At 31.6% G+C, this 26,512-nt stretch overlaps 1 protein-coding gene across 1 annotated transcript in view; it reads left to right on the top strand.

Annotated features, from left to right (window-relative positions):
• Positions 1-26,512, top strand: part of TECRL (trans-2,3-enoyl-CoA reductase like) — a 91,955-nt gene that overhangs the window by 8,613 nt on the left and 56,830 nt on the right. The window contains exon 2 of the mRNA XM_032633028.1: positions 17,122-17,173. Coding sequence (XP_032488919.1) covers positions 17,122-17,173 — 52 coding nt within the window. The remainder of the gene's footprint in view (positions 1-17,121; positions 17,174-26,512) is intronic.

Genomic DNA, 26,512 nt, shown 5'->3' with positions numbered 1-26,512 from the left:
TGTCAATACTGATCTGTGTGCCATTAAATATATATTTATTACAGCTTCTCATAAACTTTATTTAATAAAATCCTGTAATAGTCTGAATTTAACTTAATCGCAACTTTAACAGAATCCCGAGGCAATCATTCAGATATAGGCTACTACTTTTTTATAGATAGAAAAGTTTCAAAAAGCTCTCACTCTAAAATCCTTGAGAAACTACTTTTATCTAAAGAGCTATTTTATGTAGAATTCTTTTAACTTTTGACATGATAAGAACACAAACAGCAAGAATAGCCACAAACCCTGAGGTGTTGATTGCTAAAACAAAACTGGCTTTCTTTCAAACTGGGAAGAAAGAAATCAAATAGGTTTTTTGTAATTATAAATAAATAGATCCATAAATTTACTTGCTTTTACTTTTCAGTTGGCGTTTCTGGCATCGTATAGACATAATGTCTTCCTAGGCCTTTGTTGATAATAGAATTCAATAACTTAATGCTCCATGTCAGTTTAAGTATGTAAGTACGATTTGGCTAAAATACCTAATTTTCTAGTTAACTGATATTGAGGCTGTTCTGTATTATAATAGAAAAAAAATCTGGACTCAAAGGTTAGCTTTACTTCTGTATAGAAACACACCCATTTCCTCTTTGCCTGATTATGGCTCTTCTATTTACACATACTACTTATCACTAAAATGATGCATAATGTGTATGTGATGGAATGTGCAATTTTTCCATATCTGCTTATTGCCTCAAAGTTATTCATTTGGGAGGTTGAAGAGGCCAACAATCAGCAAGTGTTTGCAACATGATCAAAGTGTCCTCATCAATAGAGAATTCACCTATGAATATAATTCTTTAATGAACTGATGGAGAAAGTCTCACCTGAGCCAGTTTATCAAGCTGCTGACTCTCTAGAATCTCTCCCTGTTTTTACTACATGCAATCAATCAGTAAATCACTTCATTCTATACACAATATATCTCCTTACTGAACTGTACCCATCCAAGTTTAAATTACCATCATCTCTAACATATGGACTGATCTACACTCTACATGATTCTTCACTGAACACCCACAGTATATGTAGCAAAACAGAGTAACTATACTATATATACTAAAAATATACTATTTCTATCAGATGTAGTTATAGCCCACAGAGTTTCCACAATATTGCCAGGTGAAATAGAATTTGGCATTTGTTATTGCAGGTGAAATAGTTTTGTTATTGCATTATCACTTTGTCACCTAGAGTCTGTTCACTTTACAGAAGCCAGAAAACATATGTCCAGAGGTAGAATTCCTTACCTGTAAAATACTTTTTATTCTTGTGTTGTGGTGTATTTAACGAAAACATTTTACATTTAAAACTGTCAATTGGAACTATGAATTCTGTGCTTGCCTTTTCTACATTTAAGCCTGTGAGATGAGTGTACTGTAGAAGCCTATGCCTTGCATAACTACTGAAGACTAATTTTTCTAGTTTCAAAAGAAACTGATAAAAGTTTCAAAAAAATGTTAACTGTACAACAATGAGGAGAACGATAATGTTATGGTGCCTAATAGCTACCACTTCTGGACCATGAGGAACAGAGACTAAACTGCCTGACATATGCAGTGGGGAAGGAATTTTGATTATTATTTGCTATCATGATTTTATGGACACTATATATAAGATCACACTGGTGATAGAGGTAACTTTGTAATTCATGTAACAAAATAGTTGATCATATATTTATTTAATAGCTGATGAGCTGACTATATTTTATTTCTGTCATGTACCTAGGAAACTAATGTCTTTCTTGGTCAATGATGGAAAGCCTATGTCTTATGTAAAGCAGGGAAAATGAATTATATTTCATATTCTGTCTCCCCAACCTGAAAAAAAACTAAATTTTCTGGCCTTCCTCTCTTCTCTTCTCCCTCCCTCTCTTCTCTCTCTCTCTAGCATGTATAAAACAATGTTTGAAATATATATGTAACATTATATCTATATATCTATCTATCATGAGAGTAAAATAACATGCATTGTGTATTCTTACTTAAGACACACAGAGAAACGATGGAAATAGTGCCTGGTTTTATGGTCTTCTAGAATATTCTAGATAATAAAATTTTAATCATTTTGGACACTGACTTTAGAAGCATTAAAAGCATTTTTGGTTTCTCAACATCCATGGGTAGGAAGTGGGCTCTTGGAGAGCAGATACCTTGTCTTTTAGTTCATAGGTCTCTGAGTTGCATAAGTACATAACACCTCACATCATTCAGACATCTTGGACATTGAGATTGATACCATAATTGAAAAGAATTTTTCATTGCTTCTGTGAGGACATGGTGTTGTATTTTGAGTAAATGATAAGGGTGAGTAAAGGATACTCATGAGTAAAGGATAGGGGACCAACTATTTGATCAGAAGGTAAATATTAAACTCTGATAAATATTGGTGTTGTTTATTAAGATTTTTTCTTGTTCTCACACAGAAACATGGTAGAATTAAACTTGCCTACCTCTTCAAAGTAACGGATTTTGTTCTGTGAAATGAGAGTGAAAGACATGCATTTATTTCCTGAGGGAAGTTTTAAAAACCTAATCTAATTTCACTACCATTTTTCCCCCTAACTTTTGCCTTGGAAACAAGCAATGTTCCATATGTTGTCTGCTATGTCAATATAGATCCTAGACTAAGGAAAATGCAGAGTAGTTGCATCAGTCAACCTGTGATATACATGTAGTGCATGTGAAAACATAGCATATGTTGTTTCAAACCAATGAGTTTTGCAACACAACCTAAACTATTCTGACAGGTGCATTCAATGAAACTTGAATTAAAGATGAGATTCATGATTTTGTCATTTCAATATTAGTGATCCTTTCATCATTAGAAAAATATAACAGAGAAAGAGAGGAAAAACAGTTATACATATATATATGTATATATATACATATATATGTGTAATGTTTCCTTTTCTATTTAAAACTGTAGGATTACAGTAAGGCAGGACTACTCAAACTAAAAAGCTTCTTCATGGTAAAGAAAACCATCAATAAAATGTAAAGACAACCTATGAAATGGGAGAAATATTTGCAAACCATATATCCAACAAGGGGTTAATATCCAAAATATATAAGGAACTCATATACCTCAATAGCAAAAGAATAAATAACCCAACTTTAAAATAAACAAAAGATCTAAATAGACTTTTTTCCCAAAGACATACAGGCGGCCAACAGGTACATGAAAAGATTTTCAAAATCACTAGTCATCAGGAAAATGAAAATCAAAACCACAATATCACCTCAAACCTGTTACAATGGCTATCATCAAAACAACAAGAGATAATATGTGTTGGCCAGGATGTGAAGAAAAGGGAACCTTTGTGCACTAGTTGGTGGGAATGCAAATTGGCACAGACACTATGGAAAACAGTATGGATATTCCTCAAGAAATGGAAAATAGAACTACCATATAATCCAATAATCGAACTTTTGTGTATATATCCAATGGAAGTGAAATCATTATCTCAGAGATATCTGTACTTCCATGATTATAGCAGTATTATTTACAGAAGCCAAGTATTATTTACAAAGTATTATTTCCAGTATTACGGAAACAACCTAAGTGTCCATCTACAGATGAATGGATAAAGAAAATATGTAAATATATTTTGTGTATATATTCATTGTATATATATTCAATGAAATATTATTCAGCCTTTAAAAAGAAGGAAATTCTGTCATTTACAACAGTATGAATAAAACTAAAGGGCATTATGCTAAGAGAAATGTCAGACAGAGAAAAATAAATACTGCATGGTATCACTTATATGTGGATTTTGTTTTTAAGTTAAACTCATAGAATCAGAGAGTAGAAAAGTGACTGCTGTTGGCTGGGGGTTGGAGGAAATAAAGAGAGGTTGTTAAAAGGGTATGAAATTTCAGTTATAAGATGAATAAGGCCAGAGGATCTATTGTATAACATGATGACTATAGCTGACACCACTGTATTGTATAATTGAAATTTGCTGAGAGTACAACTTAAATGTTCTCACCAAAACCAAAAAAGTAAATATGTATGGTGATGGATGTGTTAATTAACTCACTGGGGGAGTCCTTTAATAATGTATACATATATCAAGTCATCGTGTTGTACATTTTAAGTATCTTATCATTTAATTTTTAATTATACCTCAATAAACCTGAAACAAATTTTAAATAAAATATTTTAATAAACACATACAGAAAACTGTAAAACAGGTTAATAAAATATCTTATTATACAAAGAAGATAATTCAATAAATTGACTATATTAGATACTCCACCTATTCACTGGATATTAATTTCTTCAGTGAATGTTTAATGAGTACTTAGTGTATTTCTAGTAGGAGATATTGAATAAAATAGGCAGCAGAAGGGGGATGATTCTAAATATAGGAGGTTGGATCAATAGAACTCTGAAATTTCTCAGATAATGAAGTTGAAAATTCATTGTTTATAAAAAAGATTCTAGTTTGAAAAACTCTTTGAATATTAGTGTCATTAATAGAATAGAAACAGTTCTTGGCTTAACCCACATAGCATTCAGTTCTGGATGTTTAAATTTGTGATCACTGTCAGATATCCATGTAAATGTATTAAATATCTAGTTGTATATATAAGTTTGCAGCTATGAAAACAAGTTAGTGCTGGAGATATACACCTGAGGGTATGAAAATACATGGCATTCAAAGTCATGAGAATGCATTAGATCAGCTTTACAGATAAAGCATGTCTTATTTTTACCCAGGACGTAATGTAAAATGATGTAATGAAGGTATTGAAGCTTCATGGCTCACTTAATCATCAAACATTTTTTAGATTTTCAGGCATATTAAATAATAAATTTTTCATTGTTCTAAGATGAAATATACTCAGAATTTGTTTAATTGTTGATGAATTTGTCCATGAACATGCAATACACAGTGAAATTTGAAAAGTAATGCAACCACTTTCAGTGGCTGGCACTCTGTAGTAGCATTTATGAAGGCAGTGAGCCAGTGATGCAGAAATAATTGTAGCATCTATCTCTGTGGTTTGATGTCAAACAATTAATTAATAATATAAACTTTCTAAAGTTGGTTTTCCTCCCTAATTATTTTTTTCTTGAAACTCATTTCACATTCTTCACATTTTAAAAACTGTAACATAATCTTGAAGTAGCTAAAAAGAAGTTTATGACCATCACTTCAAAATTTGAAGTGATCTCTGATGTTTTGGAAGTCATTTAAAATCTATCAAGATTATAAGATATGGAGTCCTTCCACATCAATATGTTTAATATAGTTATCTAAAAAAAAGTCCCACAAATTTTTGAACAAGTAAAATTTATTTTATAAAACAAGTAAGAGTGACTTTCAGTCTAGATTATGCAATGACTCCAAATAATCAATGATGGACAATAACAAAGGTTTACTTCTGACTCGTGGCATGCCAGTGTTGATGAGCTGTGGCTGTGCTCTGAGCTCTCTGTTCTGTAACCAGGTTGATGAAGCAGCTCTTGTCATTGTCATTATCATGTCAGTTTCCAAGTAGAGTGAACAGAGAGGAGGCATCTTAGTTTCGACTACTATAAAAAGTGACACAGACGGGGTGGCTTTTAAACAACAGAAATTTACTTCTCAGTTCTGGAGGCTCGAAGTCCAAGATCAGGGTGCCAGCATGGTCAGGTTCTGGTTAGGATCCCCTTTTGGGTTGCAGACTGCCATTCTCTTATTTTATTTAGAAGACTAAACGCTCTCTGGAGTTTCTTTCATAAGGGCACTAACTCCATCATGAAAGCTCCACCCTCATGACATAATTACCTCCCAAAGACCCCCAGCTCCTAATAACATAACATTGTGGGTTAGGATTTCAGCATTTGGATTTTGGGACACACAAACATTCAGTCCATGGCAGTTGGTGAGCTACACTCTGGCTTGTAAAGCTTCTGCTTGGACATTAAACATTTGTTTTTCTCTCATATTTCACTGGTCAATCTGTGTCAGGGCTGAGTTCAACATGGTAGAGATACCAATTATTCCCTCTAGAAGGCCTGCCCTCAGAAGGACAACAAGTATTTTGAGCAATTATAAATCTACCAGAGTAAGCAGACTCTTTGCAATGAAGTTATTTATTCCAAAATTCATATTCCAAACTTCATTCACTTTAATCATATATGGAGCCCCAATTTCTCATTCAAATTCTACTCACAGATTTACTTAGTTGAAACAATACTGGATGCCTGGTTTATAAGCAAAAAAGAGAAGTGACACTGTAGCAAGAGAATGAAGGGAAAAGTTAAGAAATGAGAGCCAGCTTCCAGAACATGTACTTGTCATGGTAGAATTCAGTAGCTCCCAGATGGTCACGTGAAAGCTCATAATGCCTTTTAGGACCTAAGGCTTGAAATTGACATTGCCTCATCTGTCCACATTCCATTGTACAAAACAAGCCAAAGAGCCAAGTCCAACACAACCAGCATCACTTTCTAGAGAAGTGGAAATGATGAATGAAACAAATATTTGCTAAAATAACTAATATGCCACAGATATTCAGTTTCTAAGAACCATTAAAATTATCCTTCTTTTGGTAGGGCAATAAATATATTTTAGAAAGAAAATTATTCAAAGTGGATGGATTTAAATAGTTGATGCATAAAGAGGTAGGTAAAATCCTACATCTCTAGAAAACTGGCCACCCATAATAACTCTTTTCCCAAGAGATACTATGAATCTTAAACTGTGGATTTCCTTGAATCACCAGGGGGGAAAAAAAACCTCACGTTTTAAGATCTTATGCAGTGTAAGATTTTGGTTATATTTTTTGTTACTGTTTTTTGTTTTGTGTTGTTTTGGTTTTTGCTGAAATTCAGTTTAACTGCATTGTGCATCTTTCAAAAGCAAATACTAGGTATCTTGAATATTAAGGTTAAATATTTATGGAGTCATGAATAGTTTCAGATTTATTATAAAACTAAACATGACATATTTCACAGTGGTACCATGTTAGTTTCATTTTTGCATATAGAATTAGATATTTGAGTGTATTTTTTTAAAGTTAATTGACATACTCTTTAACATCATCAGTAGAAAAAAGCCAAAAATTAATTACACAACAGAGTTAACATTGCAGGTGATTTACAAACCTGATGTACAATCTTAAAAAGTAAACATCACCCTTCTGAATTTGTTTGTAATCTGTACAATGAAATGGTTGAGCGATAAATTTCTTTTCCTTGTCCTCCTTACATGATTAATGTTTTTAATAGTTCTTTACCACTTGAGAGAAAATACTCAAAAACTTAGCAACTTAAAATAAAGGCCATTTATTTATCTCATTATTCTGTTATTTGGTGATTTAGCTTATAGTTGTTCAGCAGATCTGTTGATGTCTGCTGGGCTCAAGCCCGCTGTCAGGTAGCTGGGTGATTGATCTGGGAGTGAGCTCTAGGAAAGGGTGCAACAGGGCCATGTGTCTGTCATCACTGGAGAAACTAACTCGGGCTTCTTTATGTGAGGGTGTTGGCAGAAAGAATAGAAATACATGGCCTGTCGAGTCTTAGATTCATGACTTGCACAACCTCACTTTCAACACATGCTTTTGGTTAAATCAAATCATAAGGCTAGCTTAAATATAACGTCCAGGGAAATAAACTCTAGTTCTTGATGGGAGGATCTGCAAAATATTGTGGCCAATTTTACAATCACCACAATAGTATAGAATAACGTATACTTTTATTAATAATAAATATTATATACATATGTACATATATACAAAACAGATTATAGATACTACTAATACTGAGCCCATTATTACTTATCACTTTCATTGCTATTTTCACTATATTTGAGCCTTTATTCAAAATATATTTCATGGCACTTATAATTGAAGTATTCATAAACATCACCTTTTCCATTTACAACTAAAAGCAAAGCAACTTTGGTAAATGTTCTTGTCATTGTCACTGCAAATCAATAAATAGAAAACAATTATGTTTTAAGCAATAATTTTTCAATGGACTATAAATGCTTACTTCTTCCAAGACTTTTTATTCTGATTATCATTAGGCAATTATATCACTTAAATATGGCCCTGAAACATTTTACAAACTGCAATTAAGAAAATTCAAACTAGATTTAAAATATATCACATGGACTTTTTATTTCCCCTTTATCTGCATTTATATTTTGATGAACAGTATTATTGATGTAGAATTTTTTTACTTATGGAAAAATCACCTTTTTCAAAGAAATGAATATAAATTAATTTGGATTATGCATAGATACATTAAGTCTTTTCCCTATGATTATGAAGCTGAATGATTAATCAATAGGTAGTAGAACATCATTCATTTGTTAACTATTTTCTTCATATAGTTAATTTTCATGTAATAATATGTGTGACTATTTGGAAAGGAATATGATTGTCATTCGATCACTACAGGGTTTTTTTTGTTTGTCTTTTTCTTTTTAACATAACAAAAGACACCTTTATTACGCTCATCACTTAGGAAGTTCCAAGGGTTTTAGGAGCCAGAAACAAGAGGAAGACAAAATATATATTTCTTAATATAAATCACAATTTCACACAAACCAAAAGAGTTTATAAGAACACATGAAATAATCCCCACTGCTACACACATACATTTTATACCTTCTTAGTGGCAATTTGACTGACATAAAGATCTACCTACTTCATGACATATAAATATAAGAAGCAAAGCTAGATATAGACTAAACCTCATGACCAATGTTTGAGCCTCCTATATTACTTAGAAATTACCCAGATATCCAAAATTATACTTACCATTCATACTAGATTTTAAAGTTAACTAAGGGCCTTGGGAATTATATTTAAGCTGACATATTACAGAACTTAATTATTGTTGCTATCAAAAAGTTTGTCAGAATTATACTTCGGTTTAAATAAACATAATTTTTTCTTACTATTTATTTTGTACATAGCAGTGTATCTATGTCAATCCCAATCTCCCAATTCATCACACCACCCCCACCACCCCCACCGCTTTCCGACCTTGGTGTCCATATGTTTGTTCTCTACATCTGTGTTCTATTTCTGCCCTGAAAATTGGTTCATCTGTATCATTTTTCTAGGTTCCACATATATGTGTTAATATACAATATTTGTTTTTCTCTTTCTGACATACGTCACTCTGTATGAGTCTCTAGATCCATCCACGTCTCTACAAATGACCCAATTTCATTCCTTTTTATGGCTGAGTAATATTCTATTGTATATATGTACCACTTCTTCTTTACCCATTTGTCTGTCAATGGGCATTTAAGTTTTTTCCATGTCCTGGCTAAGGTAAATGATGCTTTAATGACCATTGTGGTACATGACTGTTATTGAATTATGGTTTTCGTAGGGTATATGCCCAGTAGTGGGATTGCTGGGTCATATGGTAATTCTATTTATAGTTTTTTAAGGAACCTCCATGCTGTCCTCCATAGTGGCTGTATCAATTTACATTCCCACCAACAGTGCAAGAGGGTTCCCTTTTCTCCACACCCTCTCTAGCATTTATTTATTGTAGATTTTCTGATGATGCCCATTCTAACTGGTTTGAGATGATACCTAATTGTAGTTTTGAATTGCATTTCTCTAATAATTAGTGATGTTGAGCAGATTTTCATGAGCTTCTTGGCCATCTGTATGTCTTTTTTGGAGAAATGTCTATTTACATCTTCTGCCTATTTTTTGATTGGGTTGTTTTTTTTTAATATTGAGCTGCATGAGCTATTTATATATTTTGGAGATTAATCCTTTGTTTATTGATTTGTTTGCAAATATTTTCTCCCATTCTGAGGGTTGTCTTTTCGTCTTGTTTGCAGTTTCCTTTGTTCATAAGAGCTTTTAAGTTTTATTAGATCCCATTTGTTTATTTTTGTTTTTATTCCATTACTCTAGGAGGTGGATCAAAAAAGCTCTTGCTGTGATTTATGTCAAAGAGTGTTCTTCCTATGTTTTCCTATAAGAGTTGTATAGTGTCCAGTCTTACATTTAGGTCTTTAATCCATTTTGAGCTTATTTTTGTGTACGGTGTTAGGGAGTGTTCTAGTTTCATTCTTTTACATGTAGCTGTCCAGTTTTCCCAACACCATTTATTGAAGAGACTGTCTTTTCTCCATTGTATATCCTTGCCTCCTTTGTCATAGATTAGTTGACCATAGGTGCATAGGTTTATCTCTGAGCTTTCTATCCTGTTCCATTGATCTATATTTCTGTTTCTGTGCCAGTACCATATTGTCTTGATTACTGTAGCACTGTAGTATAGTTTGAAGTCAGGGAGTCTGATTCCTCCAGTTCCGTTTTTTTTCCCTCAAGACTGCTTTGGCTATTTGGGGTCTTTTGTGTCTCCATACAAATTTTAAGATATTTTGTTCTAGTTCTGTAAAGAATGCCACTGGTAATTTGATAGGGATTGCATTGAACCTGTAGATTGCTTTGGGTAGTATAGTCATTTTCAAAATATTGACTCTTCCAATCCAAGAAAATGGTGTATCTCTCCATCTGTTTGTGTCATCTTTGATTTCTTTCATCAGTGTCTTATACTTTTCTGAGTACAAGTCTTTTACCTCCTTAGGTAGGTTTATTCCTGGGTACTTTATTCTTTTTGTTGTAATGGTTAATGGGAGTGTTTCCTTAATTTCTCTTTCAGATTTTTCATCATGAGTGTATAGGAATGCAAGAGGTTTCTGTGCATTAATTTTGTATCCTGCAACTTTACCGAATTCATTGATTAGCTCTACTAGTTTTCTGGTGACATTTAGAATTTTCTATGTATAGTATCATGTCATCCAGAAACAAGAAAGGACACTACATAATGATCAAGGGATCAATCCAAGAAGAAGATATAACAATTATAAATATATATGCACCCATAATAGGATCACCTCAATACATAAGGCAACTACCAACAGCTATAAAAGAGGAAATCAACAGTAACACAGTAATAGTGACGGACTTTAACACCTCACTTACACCAATGGACGGATCATCCAGACAGAAAATTAATAAGGAAACACAAGCTTTAAATGACTAAATAGACCAGATAGATTTAATTGATATTTATTGGACATTCCATCCAAAAACAGCAGATCACACTTTCTTCTCAAGTGCACACGAAACATTCTCCAGGATAGATTACATCCTGGGTCACAAATCAAACCTTGGTAAATGTAAGAAAACTGAAATCATATCAAGCATCTCTTCTGACCACAACGCTATGAAATTAGAAACCAATTACAGGGGAAAAAATGTAAAAAACACAAAAACGTGGAGACTAAATACATTGCTAAATAACCAAGAGATCACTGAAGAAATCAAAGAGGAAATAAAAAATACCTAGAGACAAATTACAATGAAAACACAATGATCCAAAATCTATGGGATGCAGCAAAAGCAGTTCTAAGAGGGAAGTTTATAGCTATACATGCTTACATCAAGAAACAAGAAAAATCTCAAATAAACACTCTAACCTTACACGTAAAGGAACTAGAGAAAGAAGAACAAACAAAACCCAAAGTTATAGAAGGAAAGAATTCATAAAGATCACAGCTGAAATAAATGAAATAGAAACAAAGAAAACAGTAGGGAAGATCAATAAAACTAAAAGCTGGTTCTTTGAGAAGATAAACAAAATTGGTAATCCTTTAGCCAGACTCATCAAGAAAAAGAGGGAGAGGACTCCAATCAATAAAATTAGAAATGAAAAAGGAGACATTACAACGGACACCACAGAAATACAAAGCATCATAAGAGACTACTACAAACAATTCTATGCCAATAAAATGGACAACTTGGAAGAAATGGACAAATTCTTAGAAAGGTATAACCTTCCAAGACTGAACCAGGAAGAAACAGAAAATATGAACAGACCAATCACAAGTAATGAAATTGAAGCTGTGATTAAAAATCTTCCAACAAACAAAAGTCCAGGACCAAATGACTTCAAAGGCAAATTCTATCAAACCCTTTGAGAAGGGCTAACACCCATCCCTCTCAAACTCTTCCAAAAAATTGCAGAGGGAGGAACCCTCCCGAATTCATTCTATGAGGCCACATCACCCTGATACCAAAACCAGACAAAGATACTACAAAAAAAGAAAATTACAGACCAATATCACTGATGAATATAGATGCAAAAATCCTCAACAAAATACTAGCAAACAGAATCCAACAACCATGAAAAGGATCATACACGATCACCATGATCAAGTGGGATTTATCCGAGGGATGCAAGGATTCTTCAGCGTACACAACTCAATCAATGTGATACACCATATTAAGAAATTGAAGAATAAAAACCATATGATCATCTCAATAGATGCAGAAAAAGTATTTTGGCAAAATTCAACACCAATTTATGATAAAAACTCTCCAGAAAGTGGGCATAGAGGGAACCTACGTCAACATAATAAAGGCTATATATGACAAACCCACAGCAAACATCATCCTCAGTGGTGAAAAACTGAAAGCATTTCCTGTAAGATCAGGAACAAGACAAGGATGTCCACTCTTGCCACTCTAATTTAACATAATTTTGGAAGTCCTAGTCACGGCAATCAGAGAAGAAAAAGAAATAAAAGGAATACAATTGGAAGAGAAAAAGTAAAACTTATCAGTGTTTTTAACAGATTGTTTTCTTAATGATTACTTATTAGTTTGCCCATAGGTAACACTATTTTATTTGAAATAGTCCTTCAGTATTTATACAGAAACCACTTCATTTAAATAGGATTTGAGCTTCCTTATTTCAGTAATATCATGTTTTAATATCATGTATTAAGTCTAAACTTTCCTGAATGCAAGGATTATTTTCTTGACCTCACAAACCTGCAATAGGAAAGCATAATCAAAGTCACCTAAGAAGTAATCATACACATTAATTTCACCAGACTTTATTTTATTCTTAAATATATGCCTTTAATTCTGTGGTCTTCATGATCCTCTCTAGTCCTAAAATATTCTCGCCTAGTTTATAAATCATACATCCTAAAAAATATTCCAGAAAGACCATTCACCATGGAAAATTGTGTGTTCTATAAACCAGAATTATTTTCTACGTTAATAAAACATATTTCTTTTTTTTTCTTTATTTTGATAGGGTATCAAACTCTAGTTGCAATGTTAAATTTTCTTTCATGTTTTCCATATGTTAGAATTTCAAGTTATAAGACAGAAAACAAGTGTATAGAAATAACCATTTATTCAATACACATTATATAAAGACTACCATTTTCATATTGAATAGAAATGAAATGGCTTTGCAATAAATACTATAAATAAACATTCTAGTCACTAAAGGACATTTAATTTTATTGAAGGATTATAAAAATTAAATATTAGTTTTAGAGTGGTTACTGAGATTTTATTTATGTCTGCAATGTTGAAATAATATAACTATACAAAAATTACATATAATAAAATCAGATATTCAGTCATATTTTTCACCATATTTTCCCTCTACTCATATTTATAATATTTATATGATATATATGTATATGTAATAAGAAAATAAATAATATCTAGGCTATACTCCTAAATAAAATTTATATTTACACATAATTTACTGGGGAGTAAAGTATTTATTTAAAAGCTTATTATTCAAGGTAGTGGGAAGCAGCTGCATAGCACAGGGAGATCAGATCTGTGCTTTGTGACAACCTAGAGGGGTGGGATAGGAAGAGTAGGAGGCAGATGCAAGTGGGAGGGGATATGGGGATATATATATACATATAGCTGATTCACTTTGTTATACAGAAGAAACTAACACAACATTGTAAAGCAACTATACTCCAATAAAGATGTTTTAAAAATTAAATAAATAAAATAAAATCAATATCATCAGGGTAATGTTATATTAAAACAATGTGCAAATAGATTTTTTCCAGTTATGAAACTTTAGGATAATAATAAAGTGTCTTTTTTTTTAATTTTAAAAAAAGCATATTATTTCAGAAGAATATATTTTTGAAAATTTCTATGGTAAAAATTATAAAGAATTTATTAATGTTTATTTTTTTTGAATTAAAAATGAGTTGACTAAATGTGTTATTGCAACATAAAAAGAACCGTTTGTTATGATACTAAAAATTGAAAAATATGTGTATATACGTACATATATTATTTTGACATAACAAAAACTCATTTAAAATAATCCAGTGTAGTATATAAAGAAATAAAATTGATAGGCTAAAAAACAATTATCTAATTTCTTAAATAGTAAATGAAATCCAGTTAAATTTAAAATGTTTAAACCTTATTAAAACTGATATTTCTGCATATCTATAGTATCATGTCACTTTCATTCATAGCAAAAATTCTTGATATAGTGCAAAAAGAAAGTTTTTTGTGAAATACTGCAGTATCTTCACAGGGGGCAAATTCAAGCAAATCCTAAATTTCACTTGAATGTGAAAAGCTTTATCTAAGTCCATCAACTTAAGTGTTGAATAAAGTAATGATGACCCAAAATTCAACTACGATCAGTTGAAATTCAGAGGTAAATTTCTGTTTCAAACATCATTTACCTTGTGTACTTAACATTTTAAGATTAATTTTCTCTAATTAGAAGGAAACATTAATGAAAAGAATTTCAGGATTTCAGATGACGGAATACTTATTTCTTCCATCTGCACAATTAATGGTGATATATAAAAGTGAATACATTATTGTAATGATAGTTTGTCCTTTTTAAGAGGTAAAACTGGCTAAAAAGTAGAAGTTATTACGAATAAACTTCTTGATGAAGCTACAGAGTCATCAATTTAGTAATCAGAAAGTCCTATATGCTCTGTTAATTATCACCTTTTCCTCTCTTTGTGTTCTGAGTACAGCTAAAGCACTGAAAGAGTTGATCAAGCATAGTCTTGTGGCTAATTGAGCAACGCTGTCTGAATCATTTAATGGTTAATTATATTATTTTCTGCTGTATTTGACTAAAATTGCTCCAGAAAGGTCAGTTGTCAAAGATTTATGCAAAATCAACATTTTAACAAGTGAAAGTCCAATGTAATTTAAAAAATTTTTTTTAAAAAAATTAAAACTTTGTGAGAAAGCTTTTAATAACAACCCACTTCCCACATGTAGGTATTTTCAGGAGAACATAATCTTAGTCTTGAAAGTTTGTAAATTCAGGAAAAAATATCCATATATAAATTAGAATATTGTCATTTAATGTATGCTGGTTTGGGAAAAAACATACAGCTTTTCGATAGCAATCTACTTGTGAAACACTTCATATCAGATCAAGGAGCTTCTGTTTTCATGTGACTTTGCATTCACAGCTTTATTTTTGACTTCAACAAAAGTGACTTAACACTTCCTTATATGCTATGTGGTGTGCTACATGTTGAGACACAAACTGCAATACACCAGATCATTGTTTTCAAGGACCTGATAGATTGTTGGAACCGCCAGTGCATAAGCACAAAATTATGTACTCTCATAAAGCAGAAGCTAAGCATATAGTAAATCCTAACAGAGGAGTTGTTAATTATGAAAATTATTATTTTTTTAAAATTAGATGGCCCTTGAAAAGACTGATGGACCGGTATTTGCTACTGTAGGTATAGCACGTAGATTTTAGGCATCTCTGTCAGAGGACACAACTTATAATATTGCTTCGTGATTAAGTAACAGTGAGATAAAGCAATGAACATTGTTAAAACAAATCATCCCCTTTTAAAAATATAATTCAAATATCAAATGCAATAATCAAAATTAAAATGACATATGACATGTTCAAGCAAATAAATATATATTACCCTCTCTAAAAACTTTTTCAAATATTTCCTAACATATTCCAGAAAAGGACAATGCTATGAACAATTTAAAATTTCATAGTAACAGAATAATTTAGGGTTCTTTTAAGCATAACATAACTGGAAATTAATATCATTTTTCAGTGCCCAAATCTTAGAACTTTCTTGTTAGTAAACTATATAAATAGAAAAAATAAGAAAAAAATTCTGAATAGTATATCACACACTTGGTTATGGGAGGGAGTGGAATATAGTAAAAGAAATGTATTAATCATCATGCTTTTGATATATAATACAATATTAAATATAATATAATAATGTTAATAAGAACTGCCTGGAGTATTATTATGTGGCATCCCTTTATGCACTTTTTTTTCATTTTGTCCTCCAAAATAGACATAAGAAGATTTTTACTGTAGCAAAAAATAAAATAATGTATGCAATATTCTATACATGTTTAGAGAAAGGAAATAAATTTGACTTGTATGATCATGAAAATGTCTTTGATGTAGACTTTGAAGGATTGTTGGGTTTTTCATAAGCCAGTGAAGAATCAGAGGCAGAGGGGAATTTCAGTTGGCAAGTTTGATATGAACAAAATCAGAAAGTCAAAAAGTATTGTGATGGCTTGAGGTGTTTGGATAAAACTCTTATCATGAATTTTCCTATTTAGATGAAGAAATATTTCTCCCTTATGCACTTTTCTAACATTAGAAAGAGGTAATTTTAGTAGATTAGGATCAAATAACAATAATATACTTAAAGATTCCAAACAAAAAGGTATCTAACATAGATTTTTGATGGACCTATTATATATTTGGATGGAAGTTTTAAAAACATAACTAACTACAGGGTTTAGATAGGATATATATTTTTTTCTTATAATATTTTGAAGTAAACATTTCCCTCTTTTGTCCATGTAAATCAATTTTATATCCCTGGCCTCCTCTGATAAACTCTTTTACTATATATTTTTTCTCTTTTTGCATTTACTCATACTTTTAATTGATAGTCTCATAAATTTGGAAACCACAAATTTAATATTATGGGCAGAGAAAATTCAAAAGTATATTTTGAGATAAAAATTTGGATGAACTCACATGATTATACTATTATTATTATATACAAATAGAAAACTTTGGAAAAAGCTATACTGATGAAAATTTTCAAGGTTGTCAAAGCAGTAGTGCCTAAAGAGCTAAACAAAACAAGCTGGCTATTTTGTACTTATTTTACATTTTGAATATATTAAATTATGTTTTCTTCTTAAACAAATATGTAGCAAACAAATGAACACTTTTTCCTTATAATTCTATTTTATTTTTCAGGTGACACAAAAATCTACTATTCATGACGTGAAACAAAAATTTCACAAAGCATGTAAGTTTTATACACAATTTTGAATTTATATTACAGTCTTTTTTTCTCAAATTGCTTAAGATTTACCTGTAAGAATAAGTTCAATATTACGATGGAAAGAGTGTGTGGAAATCATATTTTTACATGGAACTCAGAAATATTCTATTCTATTCTAAACACTTCTTCATTGTGAACATTTTCATATCTAACTTTCTAATTCACATTTTAACCTTCAACACTCTTTCAGTTTTTTATTTGAACTTTTTTCATACCAAACAAGAAACTTCCTATATGTGAAAGGCATTAATCAATATAAGATATTTCTTTACATTTAAGCAAATATAGAGCAAAATTTTTACTTCAGTATTTATACTGGTCAATTATCTTCCACATAGAAATTCTTTAAACAATGCATTTAAATTGTTATTTAATTTTATTAATAGCTAGATTTAAGAGATCTTATTAAGAGGTCTGCTGTTACTATTTATCGGGAAATAATTATATGAGATTTCTTTTATTTTTACAACTTTTCAATTAGTTTAGCTATAATTGTTAACATAGTGGTAATGTCTATAATTATTAGGTAACAATTTTTAAGTAACTAAATTTTTAGAGCAGTTTTAGATTCACAGAAAAATTATGCAGAAAATACAGAGTTCCCATATACACCTGCCCCACAGGGGTACAGCATTCTCCACCACAAACATACAGAGTCGTACATTTTTACACCCCCAAACTTACACTGACACATCATAATTACCCAAAGTCCACAGTTTACATTAGGATTCATTTTTGGTGTTGTACAGTCTGTGGATTTTGCTAAGGAGCATTTTCAATACTTTTGGATTTAGTTGAAAAACATTTCTTTTCTGAAAATAGTTAAAGCTCACAATTTAATACATCAAATTGGTTAACAATACTTGAGAGTAAAATTGGTAGAACTGTTTTATTATTTTCATTATTTTCTTTCAGGAAAAATGTAGACTATTTGCTGAATACTTTTTGTGATATGACATTATGTTAGGCATAATGAATAATCAAATGAAGATAGAAGACATTAGCCTTCAAAAAATTGCTCATGAAGAAGATTATATATATATATATATATATATATATATATATATATATATAATATAAAAATAAAACCCAAGTAGTCAATGTATATAAAATTTATAAATATTTGGGGAAAGCTCTATTTATAATTTTTAATAGGAACATAAAGCAGATACAGGATGAAATAGAATTATTTGAAATATGCTTAGCCAGTTTAAAATTCTTGAGGCAGGTGAGTTTTGATATTTTGCCATAAAGACATGTAAGATTTGGATATGCAGAAGAGAACCAGAAATGCATTATAGTAGAGAAAAAAGAATGAAACAAGTGAAGTGCAGAGATCTGTTGTGGATTACTTCTCTCTTAGCTTGGTAATTAAATTCTCTGTATGTTTATGCCAATATTTTCTAAATTATTGAAAACTCATAATTTCTACCTTAGTACATATGTGAAAGATGTTACCCTGGTTATTTCAAGTATTTCCAGTTTATTTACATTCTAAATGCATTTGTTTTGTTAAGCTAGCAATTGAATTTCCATCCTTTGAAAGACTTAGTAATTTTATCTAGTAAAGTTTCAGAAAGTTTAGATTGTAGTAATAAGTGCGAAGACATTTTAAAAAGACTTTTTTGCTATAAAGCAGAAAGATACAACAAAATTATTTCATTTAAGTTAATAATGACAATGTAAGAATATATTATTTCTATCACTGTCTGGAAACAAGGAAGTTAATCAAAAGCTAATGTATGTTTAGAAAGAATGTGCAGTCACCTTGATGTGTGATATTATATTATTTTTATGTTAGTTTGTATCTACATATAGACATAATTATACGGTGACTTAAAATTTTAGAACCAGATCTACATTTATGTGGTCTAGAGCCTTTTCTAGTAATTAGGAAAGTGAGGTGTAATAGCTTGTGAAAAATCCTAGTAACATCCAGTTTCAGAACCGGACAGTTGAAAATATGATGATAATATGGTTAGTTTTAATACCTGTATCAAGACTTAAGGATTTCTTGACCCCGATTATTTTATTCACTTTTTGAAGCACAGTTCTAAACTTTATCAGCTTTAAATAAATTGTAACTTTTTCTACTTTTTCAAAATTACCTTTACTTTAAAAGTATACCCATCACTTAAAGAAAAATAATATTCAGAAGATCTTGTATTTATTATAGTGTATTGCAAAGACGTATTGGTCTTCAGGTTTTACAAAGTACAGAAACACAAAAACATGTTTTTCTGTATCACATTACAGAGAAATATCTAGAAGTGAATTAAATTGGACATTATGCTTAATGCATTTGCCAAATGGTGAAAAGAAATTAAAAAATATTGCTAAATCTAACAATATGTGACTGTATATATAATGGTAAAAAAAATTGTGTTGATTGCCTTAATATTTCATGTTTTTAGCATATTTTAAGATTGACCAATATTGAATATTTTATTCAAATTCATAACTTATTTTAACATAAAAATATATGTTATATATGTAGTTTTATGTCTACAGTTGTTTTATAACTACAGTTTTGTAACAGTAATGTTTTTACAGTTACTTCTTTACTTTTTGACACCAAATCATTTTTGATTAAGATGTTTTGGATGATGTTTATTTTTAGGCCCTGGAGGTATAATAGGAATTGTTAATCTTGTAAAGAAAAGAAAAAAAAAAAAAATATATATATAACTCTTATCAGAAGACTAGGTTTCCTGAGGGGAAAATTCTCTCTATATGTCATTTATCTCTATCCTTTCTTCTCTTAGGTGTTCTGACTAAACTTGATTTCTTGTCTTCCTCCTATTTCTCTGACTTGTGTTAGTGTAACATTTTTCTTAGCTCTATTTTAGAACTTTCTTTACTGTGATTTTTCTTGTCCTATAAAATGACTACCATATGCTCTTCTAAGGCTCATAATTTTTCAGTTCTGCTTTGTTATGAGTCATATTTTAGATTACCTTGGTGACATCATAACAATCAGACTGGTGAAGAGGTAGAAAGGGGAGGAAACTACAGTCATAATATTAGCTATTTAAGGCAAAAGGGAAAGAGCAATGGTTTTCATGAAAAAGAGATAAAATTATAAATTATGTATATGCATACACATACAAATATATACTTTGGCCTATTTCTCCTCTTCTTATTTCATGTACCAAAATGGTAAAAAGCCCTCAGCTGCAAATCCTCCACTAGTCTTTCTTTATCTCCATTTATTTATTCATTAACACTTGTAATTATCATTCTTGTTTGTATCTTGAAGTCTCTCCTGGAGAGCTTCAGTGATTTTCATACTCATGTCTCTATACACCACACTCTAGTCATTCTCATCTTCTCACAAAGGTCTCACAGAAGAATTAAACCTTGCTTTGAAAACTGAGATGAAAAATAAAGAATTATACAAGTCCAGGTGACATTCTGCCTAAAACTATGTGGATCTTTTTTTAAGATTTCAAGAGACTTAAAAAAAACTTCCCGTGGGCTTCCCTGGTGGCGCAGTGGTTGAGAGTCCGCCTGCCAATGCAGGGGACACGGGTTCATGCCCCGGTCCGGGAAGATCCCACATGCCACGGAGCAGCTGGGCTCGTGAGCCACGGCTGCTGAGCCTCCGCGTCTGGAGCCTGTGCTCCGCAACGGGAGAGGCCACAACAGTGAGAGGCCCGCATACCGCAAAAAAAAAAAAAAAAAAAAAAAAATATTACTGGAGATATACTTTTGCTCGGATGAGCAACACACATTCTCTGGATACATACCTAACTGTTTCCATAATAAAGCAATATTATGTTTGTTTATTCAGCAATATTTGTTGAATGTTGAAAAATATTTATTGAACATTTACCATGTACTATGCATTGATGTATTCATCATTGATGTAATACATTATTGCAAAATTTACCCTCCTAATTTACAGACTCAAAACAATACTTCAGAATGTCTTTTTTCCCTTTTCTCTATAACTCTGGATATTCACAGATATCAATTTTTAGTAATTAAGGATTGGAAAAACAATTTCATTTAGTATTAGATTCCATGTATTGGATCACTAGAGAAGTTTTTCATACTCTTGTTTGTGATTTATATGTATTTTTTCTGGATATTGCCCATTCAAGGTGTTTACCCACATTTTTGTTTATTCAGGTGTTTTTATTGCCTTAATAATATATGTCTTTATTAATTGGTGTACAGGCCACAGTCACTGTTTTTTATTTTCTTCTGGAAAAAAATAAATCTTATAAATCTAAATTTGCCAATTACATATTTCATATTTTCTGTAGCTTAGATTTTTTCATCCTCCAAACTTTAAAAATGTTACTGATGTTTTATTTTTACACTTGTAAGTTATGGTTTTGTTTTTTACATAAAATATTTTTGGTATCTGGAATATATCCTGGTATAAGGAATGGATATAGGATTCTCACCATTTCAATTGTCTTTGTCATTTTTAAAATTTTAGCTTCTACTCACATATTATTAATAAATTTATAGAGCTATTTTCTCTCATATAGATATTTTATATATTTTCTTTTTCAAATATCTAAATCTTAGAAATTTAAATCTTAGAGAATTAATTCTACTTTAAAAATGTTCCCATGGTCATTTATTTTGTATCATGATTTCTCTGTTCTTTCATTCATAATTCTCAGAAGATAACTTCTTGACATCCCTTTCATTTATTTTTAGGGTTCTATAAATTTGAATTCTAAACATTTTCAGGGGCATAATGCTTTACAAAATTATAATCCCAATATTTATATAAATCAGTAATATTTAATTTTTAATAGTTACCAAATATCACCCTGAATAGCACTCTTATCTTTTCACCATATAGTTTATTTTATTTTTTAAAATAAATTTATTTATTAAATTTATTTTTGGCTGCATTGGGTCTTCATTGCTGCACACAGGCTTTCTCTAGTTGTGGCGAGCAGGGGCCACTCTTTGCTGCGGTGCAGGGGCCTCTCATTGCAGTGGCTTCTCCTGTTGCGAAGCACAGGCTCTAGGAGCACGGGCTTCAGTAGCTGCAGGAAGCAGGCTCATCAGTTGTAGCTTGTGGGCTCCAGAGCACTGGCTCAGCAGTTGTGGTGCATGGGCTCAGTTGCTCTGCGGCATGTGGGATCTTCCTGGACCAGGGCTCGAACCAATGTCCCCTGCATTGGCAGGCGGATTCCCAACCACTGCGCCACCAGGGAAGCCCTCATCATATATTTTAATGAGTACTAGTTCTCTCTTGAAATGAGTTAGAATAAACTGTCAAATAAAGCCACACTGAAACAGCTTTTATTCATAGTACCATCTAAATGATTATAGGGTAGCATTATAGGGTATTATATAAGAATTCTGTGCATTTTAATATACAGAACTTAGGGTGTGTGTGTGTGTGTGTGTGTGTGTATGATTAGATGTTAGGGCAAGGTGTATCATCAATTGAGCATATTGTTAAAATATTTACCTTTTCCACCATAGAGCTGGGAAAGTATAGAGATGTTCTAAAGTCTTTTCAGAAAATTATGAAATGCATTTGCATGAATTAAGCAATCTTTCCTGGCTAACTTATTTAGTATAGACAAAAGATTTTCAGAAGCCCCAAATAATGTATATATAATACAAATATATTATGATTAACACGTTACTACTTGTTATATCTATATGTTCTTAACAAGAGGATATCTTAATTCCCTATTACAGTATCACTTGAGTCTAAAAGCCTATCTTGGTCATTTCTGAGCTGTACCAAAATAATGTAGGAGAGTCAAAAGTAAAATGATTTAATCTAAAAAGAATATTTTAGATAGACATATCTATAGTATAATTTGAGGTTGACTGTATGTTCATCAAGTAAAAGTCCTATATTTTGTCATAATCCACAGTACATCATTCATCTAGTTAACTTTTAAAATTTAAGTCATTAAATTTTCTTTCACATAAAACTTCAGCTTCTGTAAGATTCATGTTATTCTAGTTTACTACCTTTCATTCCTCTTTATTTTGTACTTACCTACATAACCGTTCTCTATTTTCTTTGATGGCTCTAGAATCTGACTAAAATTTCACCTTCATTCAAAGTTCTGGCATTTCATTGAAAATTACATCTAAAATAATGACCATCCAGTATGCTAGTCCTAGAACTCCTTGACTTTCTGATATTTTCACTTCCACTCTGCTTTAGCTACTTACCCCCTTATCAATACCATGAGATTTGTCATTAGTTAGAAGTTAATTTCAATATTTGAAACTCTGAACAAATCTTTTGACCATCTATTATTCTAAACATCTCGCTCTTTTGCTTCAGGACTTCCAGTTTCTGGAGCTCGGGGAGGTACACAGTCTCTAGAACACCACCTGTCTTTGGATTTATCATCTAGCTTAACATTGATTTTTTTTTTTTTTTTTTTTTTGTACTTTACCTAAACTGCTCTCTTTCTGGTTGATCCATATCAAATTCTTAGCTCCACTGTGCAATCCTCTCTCCATATCCTTTAAATAAATGAGATTTATTCCTTTACTCTCATTCTCCTTATATCTTCAAATACTTCCTCGTTATTCTTTTATCAACAGTATCTGATGAATCAACTGACAAAGGATTAATCTCCAAAATTTACAAGCAGCTCATGCAGCTCAATAACAAAAAAACAAACAACCCAATCCAAAAATGGGCAGAAAACCTAAATAGACATTTCTCCAAAGAAGATATACAGATTGCCAACAAACACATGAAAGAATGCTCAACATCACTAATCATTAGAGAAATCCAAATCAAAACTACAATGAGATATCATCTCACACAAGTCAGAACGGCCATCATCAAAAAATCTAGAAACAATAAATGCTGGAGAGGGTATGGAGAAAAGGGAACACTCTTGCACTGCTGGTGGGAATGTAAATTGATACAGCCACTATGGAGAACAGTATGGAGGTTCCTTAAAAAACTACCAATAGAACTACCATATGACCCAGCAATTCCACTACTGGGCATATACCCTGAGAAAACCATAATTCAAAAAGAGTCATGTACCAAAATGTTCACTGCAGCTCTATTTACAATAGCCAGGACATGGAAGCAACATAAGTGTCCATCAACATGAATGGATAAAGAAGATGTGGCACATATATACAATGGAATATTACTCAGCCATAAAAAGAAACGAAATTGAGTTATTTGTAGTGAGGTAGATGGACCTAGAGTCTGTCATACAGAGTGAAGTAAGTCAGAAAGAGAATAACAAATACCATATGCTAACACATATATATGGAATCTAAGAGAAAAAAAAAAAGTTCATGAAGAACCTGGGGCAAGATGGGGATAAAGACACAGACCTACTAGAGAATGGACTTGAGGATATGGGGAGGGGGAAGGGTAAGGTGTGACAAAGTGAGAGAGTGGCATGGACATATATACACTACCAAACGTAAAATAGATAGCTAGTGGGAAGCAGCTGCATAGCACAGGGAGATCAGCTCGGTGCTTTGTCCCACACTAGAGGGGTAGGATAGGAAGGGTGGGAGGGAGGGAGATGCAAGAAGGAAGAGATATGGGAACATATGTATATGTATAACTGATTCACTTTGTTATAAAGCAGAAACTAACACACCATTGTAAAGCAATTATATTCCAATAAAGATGTTAAAAAAAAAGAATATCTGTATAAAATAGATAACTAATAAGAACCTGCTATATAAAATAAATAAGTAAATAAAACTTTAAAAATAATAAATAAAAAAGAATATGTCAACTTACAAACCACTTCTAGCAATACCATCACTCCTTCTTCTGTCCACCACTTAGCAGTCACTTCAAAATAGTTTTCTTTGTCAGCATGCCAAAGACCTGTCTAAGGTCACTGGCAGTTTCTGTTTTGCTGAGGCGGTGGATCATTTTTGCTCATGTGTAACTTGAACTCTCAGTTGCATTTGACCTAATACACCATTCTTCTCTTTGATTGTCTTCGTTTGTTTGTTGATTTTAACTCTCTGCCCATTTGATTTTAAGACATTATACATGACTTTTGTCATCTCTAACTTCTTGTTCCCAGACTCCTTTGAGGACTGCTCATCATTTTTTGGCCTCTTAAATATTCATTACTTCTCAGATTCTATTTTCAACAATTTCCCCTTTTAATTCTACATTTCTTTCTCTTATGTTATGTTCTCAACAATTCCCGTGGCTTAGAAAATATCACTAATGAATAAATGAAATCAAAACTGTCTCCTTCTTAGAACTTTCAACTGTATATTAAACAGCCAATCTGGCATCTCAATATCTTGTACATATTGCAGACACCTAAGAGCAATTCATTAGAATTTTGACACACATACCTGGGGGAATAGACTCAATCTGGAAACATTCAAGGTTTTTTCCAAGTCCTAACAATTGGTGAAAACTGAAAAGAAGTAATCTTTGGGACAATATATAATAAAATGTACTTCATATTAAATCACCTTGTGATATAAAAATGTCATTTAAAAAGTTCTAGGGTTTATTGACATGGAAGATTTTCACCTTATGAACTGTTTATCTGCCTTAGCTGAAAACTGTGTTTGGATTTCTCAGTAATTGTAGTAGTTTGATAATGAGAAGTCATATATATCCTAAGCATTTTGTTTATATTTGAAGCTATTGGGTTTGGGGAATGACAAATTAATGTAAACTTTCCTAATCCCAAAAAAGGTGAAATATCTCAATTATAAGAGCAACTATTTGTGTTTGTTTGTATATAGGTCTGGCTGTGCAGGCATGTGTACATAAAGCCATATTACACGTATATTTATTAAAATTCTTAGATTGTGTTCAGAAATTACAATGCGATTTTCTGAAAGGGGCCTCTGATTAATAAATAAATGACTACTACTGAAAAAAGTACCAATTTGATACCATTGGTATATTTGAAATCTGCAAATCACCGTAATTCTCATAACCACAGTTTAAGTCTTTGTAATTTTTAATCTAGATACCTGCATAGACTCCTGTTGGATACATTTTCTCATATATTGACCTGCTCTAGTATCTTGTCCTTACTACCTAACTACCTCCAGCATCAGGTTCAAGCTTCTTATAGCACAGAAGATTCTCATAATGTCCTCATACTCTGCGTGTATGTGTGTATGTTCATCTTGGTGGCGGCAAAGAAAAATCTATTTAATGTATAATTTGAGGTGTGGGGTGAGGAATGTTTCCTTGGTTTTGTCCCTGTTGAAGAGCAACTGTGTTTTGACTGTGACATTATTCGTACTCTATTATTTATTTGCTCTATTAGTTTCTGTAACTCTAGTGAGTTATTATATGATTGATAAATAGGAGAATTATATTAG

This window comes from Phocoena sinus, chromosome 5 (genome assembly GCF_008692025.1).
Source record: "Phocoena sinus isolate mPhoSin1 chromosome 5, mPhoSin1.pri, whole genome shotgun sequence".
In the NCBI taxonomy this organism is placed as follows: domain Eukaryota; kingdom Metazoa; phylum Chordata; class Mammalia; order Artiodactyla; family Phocoenidae; genus Phocoena; species Phocoena sinus.
This window is presented reverse-complemented; position numbering and strand designations above follow the sequence as displayed.